The 14,160-nt window shown below is 39.9% G+C and overlaps 2 protein-coding genes across 2 annotated transcripts; both read left to right on the forward strand.

Moving 5' to 3' along the window:
* Window positions 1-1,123: 1,123 nt before the first annotated feature.
* Window positions 1,124-9,573, forward strand: LOC103507195 (protein bark beetle-like). The gene is made up of 9 exons (XM_026831563.1): window positions 1,124-1,412; window positions 1,950-2,131; window positions 2,588-2,857; window positions 4,488-4,783; window positions 5,214-5,387; window positions 5,741-5,823; window positions 6,217-6,367; window positions 8,303-8,512; window positions 9,537-9,573. The coding sequence occupies exons 1-9, from the start codon at window positions 1,265-1,267 to the stop codon at window positions 9,571-9,573; spliced, it is 1,551 nt and encodes a 516-aa protein (XP_026687364.1). The 5' UTR covers window positions 1,124-1,264.
* Window positions 9,574-10,396: 823 nt separating this feature from the next.
* Window positions 10,397-13,912, forward strand: LOC113472208 (protein bark beetle-like). The gene is made up of 5 exons (XM_026832003.1): window positions 10,397-10,530; window positions 10,770-11,005; window positions 11,153-11,202; window positions 12,915-13,210; window positions 13,648-13,912. The coding sequence occupies exons 1-5, from the start codon at window positions 10,397-10,399 to the stop codon at window positions 13,910-13,912; spliced, it is 981 nt and encodes a 326-aa protein (XP_026687804.1).
* Window positions 13,913-14,160: the final 248 nt, after the last annotated feature.

Raw genomic sequence — 14,160 nt, forward strand, 5'->3', positions numbered from 1 at the left:
ACCAACTTCCAAGAGGTACCAGAGTATCAAGAACCTAGTTGCACAAATTTTATAACACTTAGTAAATTGGTAATTTTATTTCTTAGTTGTATTTTAAACAGTTTCCTTGAAGCTGTTAAACAACGACCAAAGTTTTACTATCAATTTGAAAGAAGTCACCCAAAATTATTCAAATAAAATTGATCAGAAGTGAGTTTTCTAGTTGGGGAGAAAAATTAAAGTTTTTCCACATATTCACTTTTTCCACACCTTGAAAATCAATTGAAGTTTAAGTTACAGTTTTAAAACTTTAAAAAATCAAAGTTTAATTTAGTTGAAAGGTAGAATATTAAACTAGGTAGGTAACACAGAATGCTAAGGTACTTACCGATAGAAAAGCAGGAGAAGACTGTACCTTAGCCTTTGCCAAGAGGAGCTTTTATACCTAAATCTGTTATCACTGAAAACAACGAACTCCCCATGTGTTCAAATAAGGACCAAAGTGGCGTGATCAAAATATGGGATGATTCGTATACGTAAACAAAAGAATTGGGCTTGATAGTAAAACCGAGTGGTGATAGTAATAGTAGACAATACAAAGGTGATAAATAGGTATATGTACGTACAGGTGATTAATAGGTATAGGTAGGTAATAATGAGGTATAGGTAGGTCATTAAATCTCATCGGGTGATTAACAGGTGAATAACAAAGTCATTTTTTGCTTTCCATTACCATATGTACCTAATCCATGTATTAGCGATGTTTTTGAAGACAATTTAAAGGGTTTCGCGTTTTTCGGTACCAGCTGAAATCTCATGTCTTCAAGATACCGTGTCATAGCTACTCATTTTCCTCACGAGGCTGAGTGGGCCCCGCAACAGCCAGTCACAGAATCAATCATTTGCATGATACAATTTCTTGACCCCGCCGGGATTCGAACCCGGGTCTCCCGCGTGCAAGGCGAGCGAGGAGCTGACTGTTGACGAAATGATCAAGATTTACCGGTATTTTTTAAATCGATTTATCTTGCGATCTAGAAGTCGAAGAAGAAAAAAAAAATCCATTGTTCCTCATTTTTCCTGCTCTTTGACTTTGAAACATCACCAAAGTAAGCGCAACTGTTCTATTAGTGATCTACCAAGTGATGTTCCTTGTCACATTAATAGCTTCCTCTGCACTATTTCCAGGGATCTGCGCAACTCAAACAACCTCTTCCACTGGGCGCTACACGACAACACTGTCGAGCGAAACAGTCATGGCGGCTTCGACATATCTCTACCGTACATGTGGCAATATAACGTCAACTATACCCATTCCGTGGTACTACACAATACAACATGGCGGAATAATAGGAACTTTGGTATCGTTATAGATGGCCATTATGCTCAGTGCAATATTAGCGGCAATGTGTTCGATGATAATAGATGTAAAGGTGAGTGGAAAAGTTCGCGCTTGAAGTCCTGAAAGTTTGAATCCGTATTTTAAGGAAAAGAAAATATAGAGTAGACCAGCTTAGTCTGGCTGGGGACTTCAAACAGGGAGTATACCACTATACCAGCCTGAATTTCCCTTGGTAAAAAAAAGCAAAGGTTGAATGCGAAGGACATCCACTCGTAAAATTTGTAGCCAAAACCAAATGTCACCCCAAAGCAATCACCCAAGTCAGGGCTGTTTGAGAGGCTGACGAAAAACACCGACCCCGTCTGTACACGGGAAAATACGAAGAATAAGATTTTAAGGAAATAGAAACAGAGGATTCATAACAGAAAGATATTCGTTCTTTCTTCAACCAAGCTTCGAACTGTCAGATTATTCTTTTATGTTTTGCACATTGCATACCTATTTCAATTAATTACCCGGCATTCATACAAATAATTGCAAGTACCGATGGGGGATTGGGATACCTTACCTGCTTCTTATTTTCAGTGTTCTTCCTTAACTCATATTCCTACCTGCTTTCTGTTTTCAGTGGGTCTAATATCCATCCGAGGCATGGAAAAGTCGCTTCGTATAATGAGAAACACCATGCTACAGAACGCAGGCACTTTCATGATAGAATTCAAAGCGGACAGTCAGTGCGATCTATGGGGAGAACTTGTAGCCATTGCGCAGGAGAATACGATCAAGTTTAACAAAGCTCCCTCTATGACGGTAAGTAAAGAGGAGGTAAAGAAAAATAACCTAACCAAAGGCTTATGTTGCTGCTTAAGAGTGCTTAATAATAGTGCTTATTTATACTGCTCGCATAGAATAGAATATACCTTGTTTATCCTGCTGGGATAGGACTGAAAAGTCCCTTTACCCCCGCAGTCTAACCAAGGTCTTATATATTCTAAGAGTGCTTAGTGCTTATTTATACTGCTCGCATAGGACTGAAAAGTCTCTTTACTTCAGCAGTACTACCATTATTGTGGTCAAATTCTCAAATTATTTTGAGGATAAAGTGTGTGTGGATAAAGATGTGTATGTGTGAGGCTTTCTTTAATTAAAAAAATAAATAAAAAGATTTACCTACTTTTTCTTTTTCTTCAACGATTTTCCAGATTCCGATATAAATTCATTTGAAATTTTACGTAGGGATTAAGTGCTCCATTAACCATGTTTCAGACACCCAGCAGTCTCATTGTATTCGACGGTCTGCAGAAGGTTCGCATCCGTCGGAATCTCCTATCTGACAACACCCTCGCCTACTCCCTCGTAGCTGGAATGAAAACTGCCCGTCTAGAATCAACTCTGGACGCCACTGAAAACTGGTGGGGCACCAAAGACCCGGTCATTATTCAGCATTTGATATTTGACTTTGACGATTGGAATGATCATGCATTGGTCAACTTTGCACCGTACCTTATCGAGGACTCGTTTGAAGGGTCCTTGTCGGTGAGTAATGATTTTACAACTGTTTGTTTATACTCTTAGCAGAGGACCGAGAAGTCTCTTTACATCTGTCGATGTCGTGTTGTTTATCTACTTTACAACTTAAAGCACGTTCACACTTGTCGTTTGGGAAAAAAATCGTGTAATGTATAGTGTGAACACTCTAATTTCAATGCCATCGCCTACAGGACATTCGGAAAAAAAATTGATGAAACTCACTACAAGTGTGAACAATGAATGTAAATTATGCTAAATTCTTTTGGGCATGAACAGTTCAGTGAAATTTGGGTATTCTGTTTTTTATAAACCCTGAGTTGATTCATTAATGCATTGAATAAAAATATACATTAATCACGCTCTTTGGATCTGGCATTTCTGCTCTCTTCTATCAATTTGGTTTTCTTCCAAACAATAAATTTCATTGCAGATATTTTACCTCAATTTATTCTCTTATTATTCGACCTCATTTTCTGAGTACGTATTGGTTCCAAAATTGCAGGGAAAAAATTGATGAAACTCACAAGTGTGAATAGGCTCTTACGTGAAACTGTCGAATGTAAATATGCTAAATACTTTTGGGCATGAACAGTTCAGTGAAATTTGGATATTTTGTTTTTTATAAACCCTCAGTTGATTCATTATGCATTGAATAAAAATATACATTAATCACGCTCTTTGGCTCTGGCATTTCTGCTCTCTTCTATCAATTTGGTTTTCTTCCAAACAATAATTTTCATTGCAGATATTTTACCTCAATTTATTCTCTTATTATTCGACCTCATTTTCTCTGAGTACGTATTGGTTCCAAAATTGCATGTAATTTTACACAACTGGAAATCCAACAATAACAACAACAAAACAAGAACAACAGTAAGGTAACAACATTCGATGTATGTACCTTTGCCTGTCACTTTGTAACATACTGCCGATGCCGTTGCGGTTGTCTGGATGGCTAGCTTGTGGATACAAATAAATTACTTCTCGACAGTAATATGTGTACACGCATACTATGTACTTATCTACATAGGTAACTTGTTTTACGTCGTCCTCAATTGAAGTCACTTTTTAGGTCATCAATCTTGATACTGTGGGTTCAATAAATGGCTCAGTATTTTCGGCCCTAAATTTGTCTATGTCTACCCATGTTCTTCTTCTTCTTCTTCTTCTTCTTCTTCTTCTTCTTCTTCTTCTTCTTCTTCTTCTTCTTCTTCTTAGCCTTTTCCTACAATATTGTGTACCTCATGCCCTGTTAAATTTTTCTTTTCTTCGACCTCCCTCGCCCTTTTCTCACCCTCACTTCCATTATCTCAACTCTTTCCCCTATGTAACTCTCATCTCTTCTTTCAGCGTCTCCATACCACTGCAATCTCCTTTCCTGGATCTTTCTCGACACTTCTGTTACCTTTATCCAATTCCTTGTGACTTCATTCCTGATCCAGTCCAACCTTGTAACTCCACACCTCCACCTCAACATTTTCATCTCTGCTACTTCCAATCTCTTCTCACGTACCTTCTTCATCGCCCACGTTTCTGCCCCATTTATTATTGCCATGACCTGTAATACCTAAAATGTGTCTACCTATAATACCTAAAAACCTCGAAGTTTACGTTTTCCCCCTGATTTCTCCTTCAGGTTTCCTGGGAACAGCCCAACCTGGTCAACGTGGAAAACCTCGGGGGCCGTCTTATGACGTCACTCACTCTACACCAACGGGACCGTCCCTACGTCATCAAATCCGATCTGACCATCATGCCCCACGTGACCCTAACCATATCCCCGGGGACCATCCTGGAGTTTGCCCCCCGGGTGGGGATTCTGGCGCTGGGGACTCTGATAGCGAAAGGTCGCAGACATGAGGAGATTGTGATGCGGCCCCTCCCTAATGATATTCCCGCGAGTACGGAAATTGTCCACAACATGTACAAGAGGTGAGTGGTAGTAGAGTGTTAATATTGACTACTAGCACATCTAGAAGTGGGTTAGCATTTGTATACGTGAGTGAGTGAGTCAGTCAGTCAGTTTCACAAGGGGCTGAATTAAGTTTGGATTGTGTAAGGAGTTTGACTTTGGTATTCATATACGGTCCTTTTACACGCTATCATTTCTGCCTATATCCACAATACATACATGTAGAAACAGGTAAATAAGTCCAAATCATCGGGTACCTATTCCATTCTGTGGAAAGGCTCAAATGGATCAGATATACCATTCTATGGAACAGGCTCAAATACTACATGACGTAGGCAAGAATTTATATGATTATATGTGATCTTCTTTTGGTCCCAATCCATCTATCTGTAAGAAATACCTTTGTGCATTATTCATCATGTTCACTTTCTTTTCGCATTCTATCCTCAGATCACTTCGGCTGTGTTCGGGAATGAACTGTTCGGAAAGCGCATCTAACGAAGGTTTCCTCGAGTATTGGAACGCCACCACGCTACAATGGGTGCCCTTATGTGATTCTCGATTCAGCGAGCGTAATGCCCAAGTGGTGTGTCGTCAGCTTGGATTTGAACATTATAGCGCCTGGTGTAGGCAAGAATTTATATGTGATCTTCTTTTGGTCCCAATCCATCCATCTGTAAGAAATACCTTTGTGCATTATTCATCATGTTCACTTTCTTTTCGCATTCTATCCTCAGATCACTTCGGCTGTGTTCGGGAAGGGAGGGAAGAGGAAGAGAAGGGAGAAGAATTTTGAAAGAGGAAGAGAAGGGAAGAGTTTTTTTTTTGAAAAGGAGGAAAATGGTGAAAGAGAAACAAAAGAGAGGAAATGGAACAAGAAGAGAAGGGAGGGACGTGTTTCAATTTTTATTTCTCTCTATTCATTCCATTTTTATCTCGTCCTTTGTTCGTGGGAGAAATCTACGAATTAGCGCCTGGGTAGACCATGGCCCGAGGGTGGAGTTTGATAGGAATTCCCTCTCCAGGATTTGGACCTACCCGGAACCTTTGCAATGCTCAGGTGAGAATTAGAGTAATATATTTTGGCTAAATTCCCATTAATAATTACCTAACTAAATCCCCCAAAGGTTTTTTTTCTTCCCCTCTAAATATGTATCTAAATAAATCTCGATAAATTTTCTGACTTGACTTAGACTCAAACCAACAGCTATCCGAAGTCCACCGCGCTAACCACTAGGTCGCGGGTTCGATTCCCGCCCGGGGCGGATTTTATTCTAAATTCTAAACTCAAAAGGTTTGTTCTCGGAATGATGGCTGGCTTTCTCCTATCCTGTCTTCCTTCTCTCTTCGTTTTCGAGACGATAAGATCTTAGCTCCTTAGCAGTTATAGTCTCCTCTATCAAAGCTTTTTAAAATATTAAAATGAATCACAATTCCATTTTCCTTGTTACAGGAGAGGAATCCTCATTAGATGAATGTCCTATTCGTCTGAATGGCCAAATGTATGGAAGGAGACCTATGTGCTACTGGAATAGTCAGTTCATATTCATTCATTGTAAGGAGAGAAATGTGCAGCCCAACACTGATTACTGGGGTGGCATAAGGTAAGTGTGTTTGAAAGGAAATCCCATTATACGTCCCCCTCGGGATTAAAGGACATATGTAACTCAAGTTTCCCAATTTTGAAAGTTTGGACCGATTACAATACTTTCTCATATTATGAGTTTTGAAATCTTGACATTCGGGCCTCTGGGGATGTTTGATTGTATCTCTATTTCTCAGGTTGTCGTTGGTATTGCATATTGAAACTCCAGTAAAACAGCTAAGTTCCAGAGCAGAGGGATTAGCTCTGGTCTGAGCACTCATTTTATGTATAATATTATGCATGTTTCATACCTGTACCTATAGGTATAAGTTCAAAACTTGGGTCAACTTCGCGTTGGTCCTTATACATAGTAGGCTATCTACTATTAGGTCATTCTAGTTATTTGCTAATAATTAACTTTTCATTCCTTCTCGAATAAACCAACATCAACAATAAATTTGTTTACATTGAAAATTCCTAAATATCATTGAACAAGCTGGGCCCGTCCCTCCGGGAATTTTTTTAGCCCGTAGTTTACTCGATCGTGGTTAAAGAAAAAGTACCTACCTTTTTTAAAAAAAAAAAATATTTAGTTTATTATTATTACTCGCACTGCGTGCTCAAGGTGCTGAAGTAGTGATTATGATGTTGGCGGTAGTTCATGAGATTAAACCCGGGTACCCAAGGGGTACGTGGGCGAAAAAAGGTTGAGAACCCCTGACTCTACGCAATTTGATTGGTCTATGATTGATACGTGCTTATCAAAAGCTCAGAGGGAGGCCTTTGGTTCGCTCTCCCTATCAGTTTGCAGCGGTCAAGGCTGCGGTCTTCTAGTCTGGAGATTGGTGAATCGAGGCGAACCTAGGGGCCCATTTCTGAAGGGGATGGGTTGTAGTTTACGAAGTATAATTGAACTGATGAAAGATATTAGATAGGTTTGAAATTAAATTTACAAATGAACGACCTACATATATGCTTCAGTATTTTATGTCGTTCATGGGATTTAAATCGTTAAGTCCCTGAAAAAAGGGTTTAGGTATGCTAATTCATCCGATTTGAAATAAAAGAAAAGCCTGTTCTTTTATATGAAACCTAAAAGTCATATACTCTTTAATATGTAAGTTGTCGAAATTTTACCCTTGTATCGAAAAAAACTTTTGCGAGATAACTACGAAAGTAAGATCCCTTGAAGAAAAAATAATCACATATTCGGTCCCATTTGTTTCCAGGATTCAGAACGTATTAGGGGTTGGTATCACTATCGCGGTAGTTCATGAGATTAAACCCGGGTACCCAAGGGGTACGTGGGCGAAAAAAGGTTGAGAACCCCTGACTCTACGCAATTTGATTGGTCTATGATTGATACGTGCTTATCAAAAGCTCAGAGGGAGGCCTTTGGTTCGCTCTCCCTATCAGTTTGCAGCGGTCAAGGCTGCGGTCTTCTAGTCTGGAGATTGGTGAATCGAGGCGAACCTAGGGGCCCATTTCTGAAGGGGATGGGTTGTAGTTCACGAAGTATAATTGAACTGATGAAAGATATTAGATAGGTTTGAAATTAAATTTACAAATGAACGACCTACATATATGCTTCAGTATTTTATGTCGTTCATGGGATTTAAATCGTCTCCCAGTTTAAAAATTCAAAAGTTTCTGTTCCGTATTAAAACCTTGACGTCCTACAAAATGCAAAATTATTAACCAGGTCGATCTCTACCATTCAACCCTGGAACCAGGTTTATCTACACCAGATTTGTCACCGGGAAAAAAGATATTTTCGTATTAAAACCTTGACGTCCTACAAAATGGAAAATTATTAACCAGGTCGATCTCTACCATTCAACCCTGGAACCAGGTTTATCTACACCAGATTTGTCACCGGGAAAAAAGATATTTTTCCCGCTATACCAAAATAATTACCATGTTCACCCAATATTTTAATTTTGTTTCCTCACAGATATCTGACAGAAATAGGGGAGCATTATCTTCGCAAGAGTAACGAAACCATCAACATAATCAACTCGGACATTTCATTCAATCTGGAGGAAGCAATGTTCATCCATTCACCTGTATGGAATACGGAGACTTCAAACATCTCTGAGATCAGCATTACCATCAACAATACAGTCATCTCTGATAATGGCCGAGGCATCTATCAGTTTAGCAGGTAAGTTGAAAATATTTTATAGTCTGGTTGGCTTGGAGGGTAGCACGTCTGCCTTGTAAGCGCTAGGTCACTCGTTCGATTCCCGTTCGGAGCGGATTTTGTAATTAACACACAAGCTTCGTTCTCGGAACGGCTGGCTTTCTCCTATCTTGCCTTCTCTCCTCTGAGTCTGAGTGAGGTCTACAGTTCACAGAACCACTAGTAATGTTTAGTTGGGTTAGTAAATGAGAAAACAGGAGATAACGAATATTCACAGGCTCCATGTATTTCTATCGTAATATACCTCTATTCTCTATTGTAATCTAGCATTTTCTTTTAATTACATTCACGTGTTTTGCCTACATCTAACCTTGGATTAATAGGTGAAAGTATAATATGTAAATGTAAATGCAGTTTCTTTGTGTTATTATGTCACAACTTTGCTACTCACTGCAGCATTGTAGGATTTTCCCAATATCTCAATAATCCTAAAATCCAATGTTTACCTACCATGCTGGCACCCGGTCGCTATGGTAAGTAGATATCTGCTGGTTCAGTGAACTGTAGAAGACAAAACTGTAGAAGGCAGAAAGTCCTTACGGGGCTCCTAAAGTCCCAATCAGGCTTAAAAGGTAAGGAGTAAAATTCCTTTATGTGTTGAACATGAACATGTGTGCAAATTTCATCATTATCGAACTAACCGTTCCTTAGTTATGGGAGTTACAGACAAACTAAATGGAAAATCATCAAGTTAAAATATAGAACTCACTTCTTTCTTTCAATAGTAGTAGACTCTTGTGTAACCAATACGAGAAATTACCGCTTAAGGAGTTCTCTGCGACCTAACCCTTAGGCTCCATAATGTGGTCAAATCTTCAAATATGTACAGTAATACTGCAATAAGGACGATATTACCATGCACCTGTTCGTTCATCCTTGAGCAATAAGCCCTCCTTGTAGCCCACCCGTACAAATATGTGTAGCATGCAATTATGACACCGAAACAGCCATTTTCACATTCCCATCTTTTCTCTCCACTCCCCAGTGTCAAACCGGTTACGTACTGGGTCTCCAGCTTCTAAATCCGATTCAGAACCGCAGTACAGAACACCTCTACATTTACGACGGAATCACGATGGGGCCCGGAGTCACCCGATTCGATCTGAAGCGCGACCTGGTGGTGTTTCCGACAACTAGTTCGACGTACGGGGTGGTACTGGAGTATGTCAGTGGCGAGAATGCCCTCGGCGATGTGGTGCTGGTGATATCTTCGATACCCGGTAAGTTGGAACTAACTTCCTTTGGTAAAGAGTGGATAGTACGTGACTCATGTTTGAAAGGAAACCGCAAAATGTATTTGCAAAATCCCTGATATATTTGGGAAAACCGCGAGATATTCACTAAATCCGCGAGATATGTATGTGCATTTCGGCCCGGTAAAACTTCTATTACTGCTCCCTCTATCAAAGCACTACTTGATTTTCATTTGTTGTTTTTTCCAGGAATGTGGCGTTGGAAAGGGATACAAAGGGAACAATCATAGCTGGAACTGCCGGACAGCACTACATTGATAACATTCTTGAGGACTCGGTTGAAGGATCCTTGTCGGTGAGTTTTTTTCCCCCCCTTTTTTTTCAAGATGAGTGTTTCACCGCCGTTTTTATTTTGTAGCAATAAAACAACGGCTACATTAGAAGCATGTGGTCTGTGTCGTTGCATGTCCATCTCGTAGTATGCCTCTCATCAGATGGGCGAGCACAATACTTCCCAACTGATTACAGTAATGATTTCACAACTGTTTGTTTATACTGTTAGCAGAGGACCGAAAAGTCCCTTTACAACTGTCGTTTACTTTACAACTTAAAGCCCGCTCACACTTGTCGCTCGAAAAAAAAAAAAAAAAAAATGTCACGTGTGAACACAACCAAGGAGTTGGTAGTCCAGGAGAGAATGGTGCTGTATTACAAGTATGACAATAACCCGAGCACCTGTGTTAAAATATTCCACAGCGCGTACAAGATCAAACCGTTTGGATTCAGGTGAGTTTCTTGAGGTTAAATTTTTGAACCATTCTCAAAGAAATAGGTCAAGTTTTCATTAATTTTCAAAGAAATAGGTCAAACATTGAAACATTTTCAAAGACATACGATTATGTAATATGTAGTTTTAATTTTGAAACATTTCTAAAAGAATGAGTTTTCAGTCCACACAACGCCAAATGCACCAGTTAACTACAAAACACTAAAGTTAAGCAACGTTTACCCCTCTCAATTTCCAGACTTCTCCAATTCAACCTATTCAACACCTCGGATTCCATCTCCCTGTACGACGGCAGTCTATACAATGTGTCCGCCATTCCTCTGTTCTCTGTCACCAAAGATTCTGGTCTAGAGAAGAAGTTCATCACAACGCAAAGTCCCACATTGAGTATCAAGCTGTTAGCTACGGGCGCTAGTCATATGCATGGCTTTATTGCTGAAATAGTCACCCTTCCCATCTCTGCTATAGGATTTAGTAAGTTAACGCTACTCTTGGCCATAGGGCTCAGTAAATTTTAGCTTTTCATGCATAAATTGCATATCCTGTTTTTATGTATAATAATAATAATAGTGATGCTTATTTATACTGCTCGCATAGGACTGAAAAGTCCCTTTACTCCAGCAGTAGGCTACTACTATTATTGCGAGGACTCGTTTGAAGGGTCCTTGTCGGTGAGTAATGATTTTACAACTGTTTGTTTATACTCTTAGCAGAGGACCGAGAAGTCTCTTTACATCTGTCGATGTCGTGTTGTTTATCTACTTTACAACTTAAAGCACGTTCACACTTGTCGTTTGGGAAAAAAATCGTGTAATGTATAGTGTGAACACTCTAATTTCAATGCCATCGCCTACAGGACATTCGGAAAAAAAATTGATGAAACTCACTACAAGTGTGAACAATGAATGTAAATTATGCTAAATTCTTTTGGGCATGAACAGTTCAGTGAAATTTGGGTATTCTGTTTTTTATAAACCCTGAGTTGATTCATTAATGCATTGAATAAAAATATACATTAATCACGCTCTTTGGATCTGGCATTTCTGCTCTCTTCTATCAATTTGGTTTTCTTCCAAACAATAAATTTCATTGCAGATATTTTACCTCAATTTATTCTCTTATTATTCGACCTCATTTTCTGAGTACGTATTGGTTCCAAAATTGCATGTAATTTTGCACAACTGGAAATTCAACAATAACAACACCAAAACAAGAACAACAGTAAGGTAACAACATTCGATGTATGTACCTATGGCTGTCACTTTGTAACATACTGCCGATGCCGTTGCGGTTGTCTGGATGGCTAGCTTGTGGGTACAAATAAATTACTTCTCGACAGTAATATTTGTACACACATACTATGTACTTATCTTCATAGTTAACTTGTTTTACATCGTCCTCAATTGAAGTCACTTTTTAGGTCATCAATCTTGATACTGTGGGTTCAATAAATGGCTCAGTATTTTCGGTCCTAAATTTGTCTATGTCTACCCATGTTCTTCTTCTTCTTCCTAGCCTTTTCCTACAATATTGTGTACCTCATGCCCTGTTAAATTTTTCTTTTCTTCGACCTCCCTCGCCCTTTTCTCACCCTCACATCCATTATCTCAATTCTTTCCATGTAACTCTCATTCATCTCTTCTTTCAGCGTGTCCATACCACTGCAGTCTCCTTTCCTGGATCTTTCTCGACACTTCTGTTACCTTTATCCAATTCCTTGTGACTTCATTCCTGATCCAGTCCAACCTTGTAACTCCACAACTCCACCTCAACATTTTCATTTCTGCTACTTCCAATCTCTTCTCATGTACCTTCTTCATCGCCCACGTTTCTGCCCCATATATTATTGCCATGACCTGTAATACCTAAAAACCTCAAAGTTTACGTTTTCCCCCTGATTTCTCCTTCAGGTTTCCTGGGAACAGCCCAACCTGGTCAACGTGGAAAACCTCGGGGGCCGTCTTAGCTTTTCCTACAATATTGTGTACCTCATGCCCTGTTGAATTTTTCTTTTCTTCGACCTCCCTCGCCCTTTTCTCACCCTCACTTCCATTATCTCAACTCTTTCCTCTATGTAACTCTTATCTCTTCTTTCAGCGTGTCCATACCACTGCAGTCTCTTTTCCTGGATCTTTCTCGACACTTCTGTTACCTTTATCCAATTCCTTGTGACTTCATTCCTGATCCAGTCCAACCTTGTAACTCCACACCTCCACCTCAACATTTTCATCTCTGCTACTTCCAATCTCTTCTCATGTACCTTCTTCATCGCCCACGTTTCTGCCCCATATATCATTGCCATGACCTGTAATACCTAAAATGTGTCTACCTACAATACCTAAAAACCTCAAAGTTTACGTTTTCCCCCTGATTTCTCCTTCAGGTTTCCTGGGAGCAACCCAACCTGGTCAACGTGGAAAACCTCGGGGGCCGTCTTATGACATCACTCACTCTACATCAACGGGACCGTCCCTACGTCATCAAATCCGATCTGACCATCATGCCCCACGTGACCCTAACCATATCCCCGGGGACCATCCTGGAGTTTGCCCCCCGGGTGGGGATTCTGGCGCTGGGGACTCTGATAGCGAAAGGTCGCAGACATGAGGAGATTGTGATGCGGCCCCTCCCTAATGATATTCCCGCGAGTACGGAAATTGTCCACAACATGTACAAGAGGTGAGTGGTAGTAGAGGGTTAATATTGACTACTAGCACATCTAGAAGTGGGTTAGAATTTGTATACGTGAGTGAGTGAGTCAGTCAGTCAGTTTCACAAGGGGCTGCATTAAGTTTAGATTGTGTAAGGAGTTTGACTTTGGTATTCATATACGGTCCTTTTACACGCTATCATTTCTGCCTATATCCACAATACATACATGTAGAAACAGGTAAATAAGTCCAAATCATCGGGTACCTATTCCATTCTGTGGAAAGGCTCAAATGGATCTTCCACAGCGCGTACAAGATCAAACCGTTTGGATTCAGGTGAGCTTCTTGAGGTTAAATTTTTGAACCATTCTCAAAGAAATAGGAACAATTTTCCAAATTCCGATATAAATTCATTTGAAATTTTAGGGATTAAGTGCTCCATTAAACCATGTTTCAGACACCCAGCAGTCTCATTGTATTCGATGGTCTGCAGAAGGTTCGCATCCGTCGGAATCTCCTATCTGACAACACCCTCGCCTACTCCCTCGTAGCTGGAATGAAAACTGCCCGTCTAGAATCAACTCTGGACGCCACTGAAAACTGGTGGGGCACCAAAGACCCGGTCATTATTCAGCATTTGATATTTGACTTTGACGATTGGAATGATCATGCATTGGTCAACTTTGCACCGTACCTTATCGAGGACTCGCTCACTCATAGTGAGAGATAGTAAAAAAAAAAAAAAAAACTAGTGTAGCTCGCTATACTGTAGTAATAGAAAGTGAAAAAAATCGGCATGCAAGCTCAGATAGCTTGGAAGTATCGCGCCTGGGGCTTGGATAAAACGTACAATGGAAGGCTCGAAACTCGAAAGTGTGAATGCAGAACATCTTTATCTTACCGCTCCAATTTTTCATTTTCGCTCGAGTATTTATTTTTAATAAACCGTGTTTATTTTTCTCCCTCGGAAATATCTCA

The sequence above is a fragment of the Diaphorina citri genome, unplaced genomic scaffold (assembly GCF_000475195.1).
Source record: "Diaphorina citri unplaced genomic scaffold, Diaci psyllid genome assembly version 1.1 scaffold1, whole genome shotgun sequence".
NCBI classification, from domain to species: domain Eukaryota; kingdom Metazoa; phylum Arthropoda; class Insecta; order Hemiptera; family Psyllidae; genus Diaphorina; species Diaphorina citri.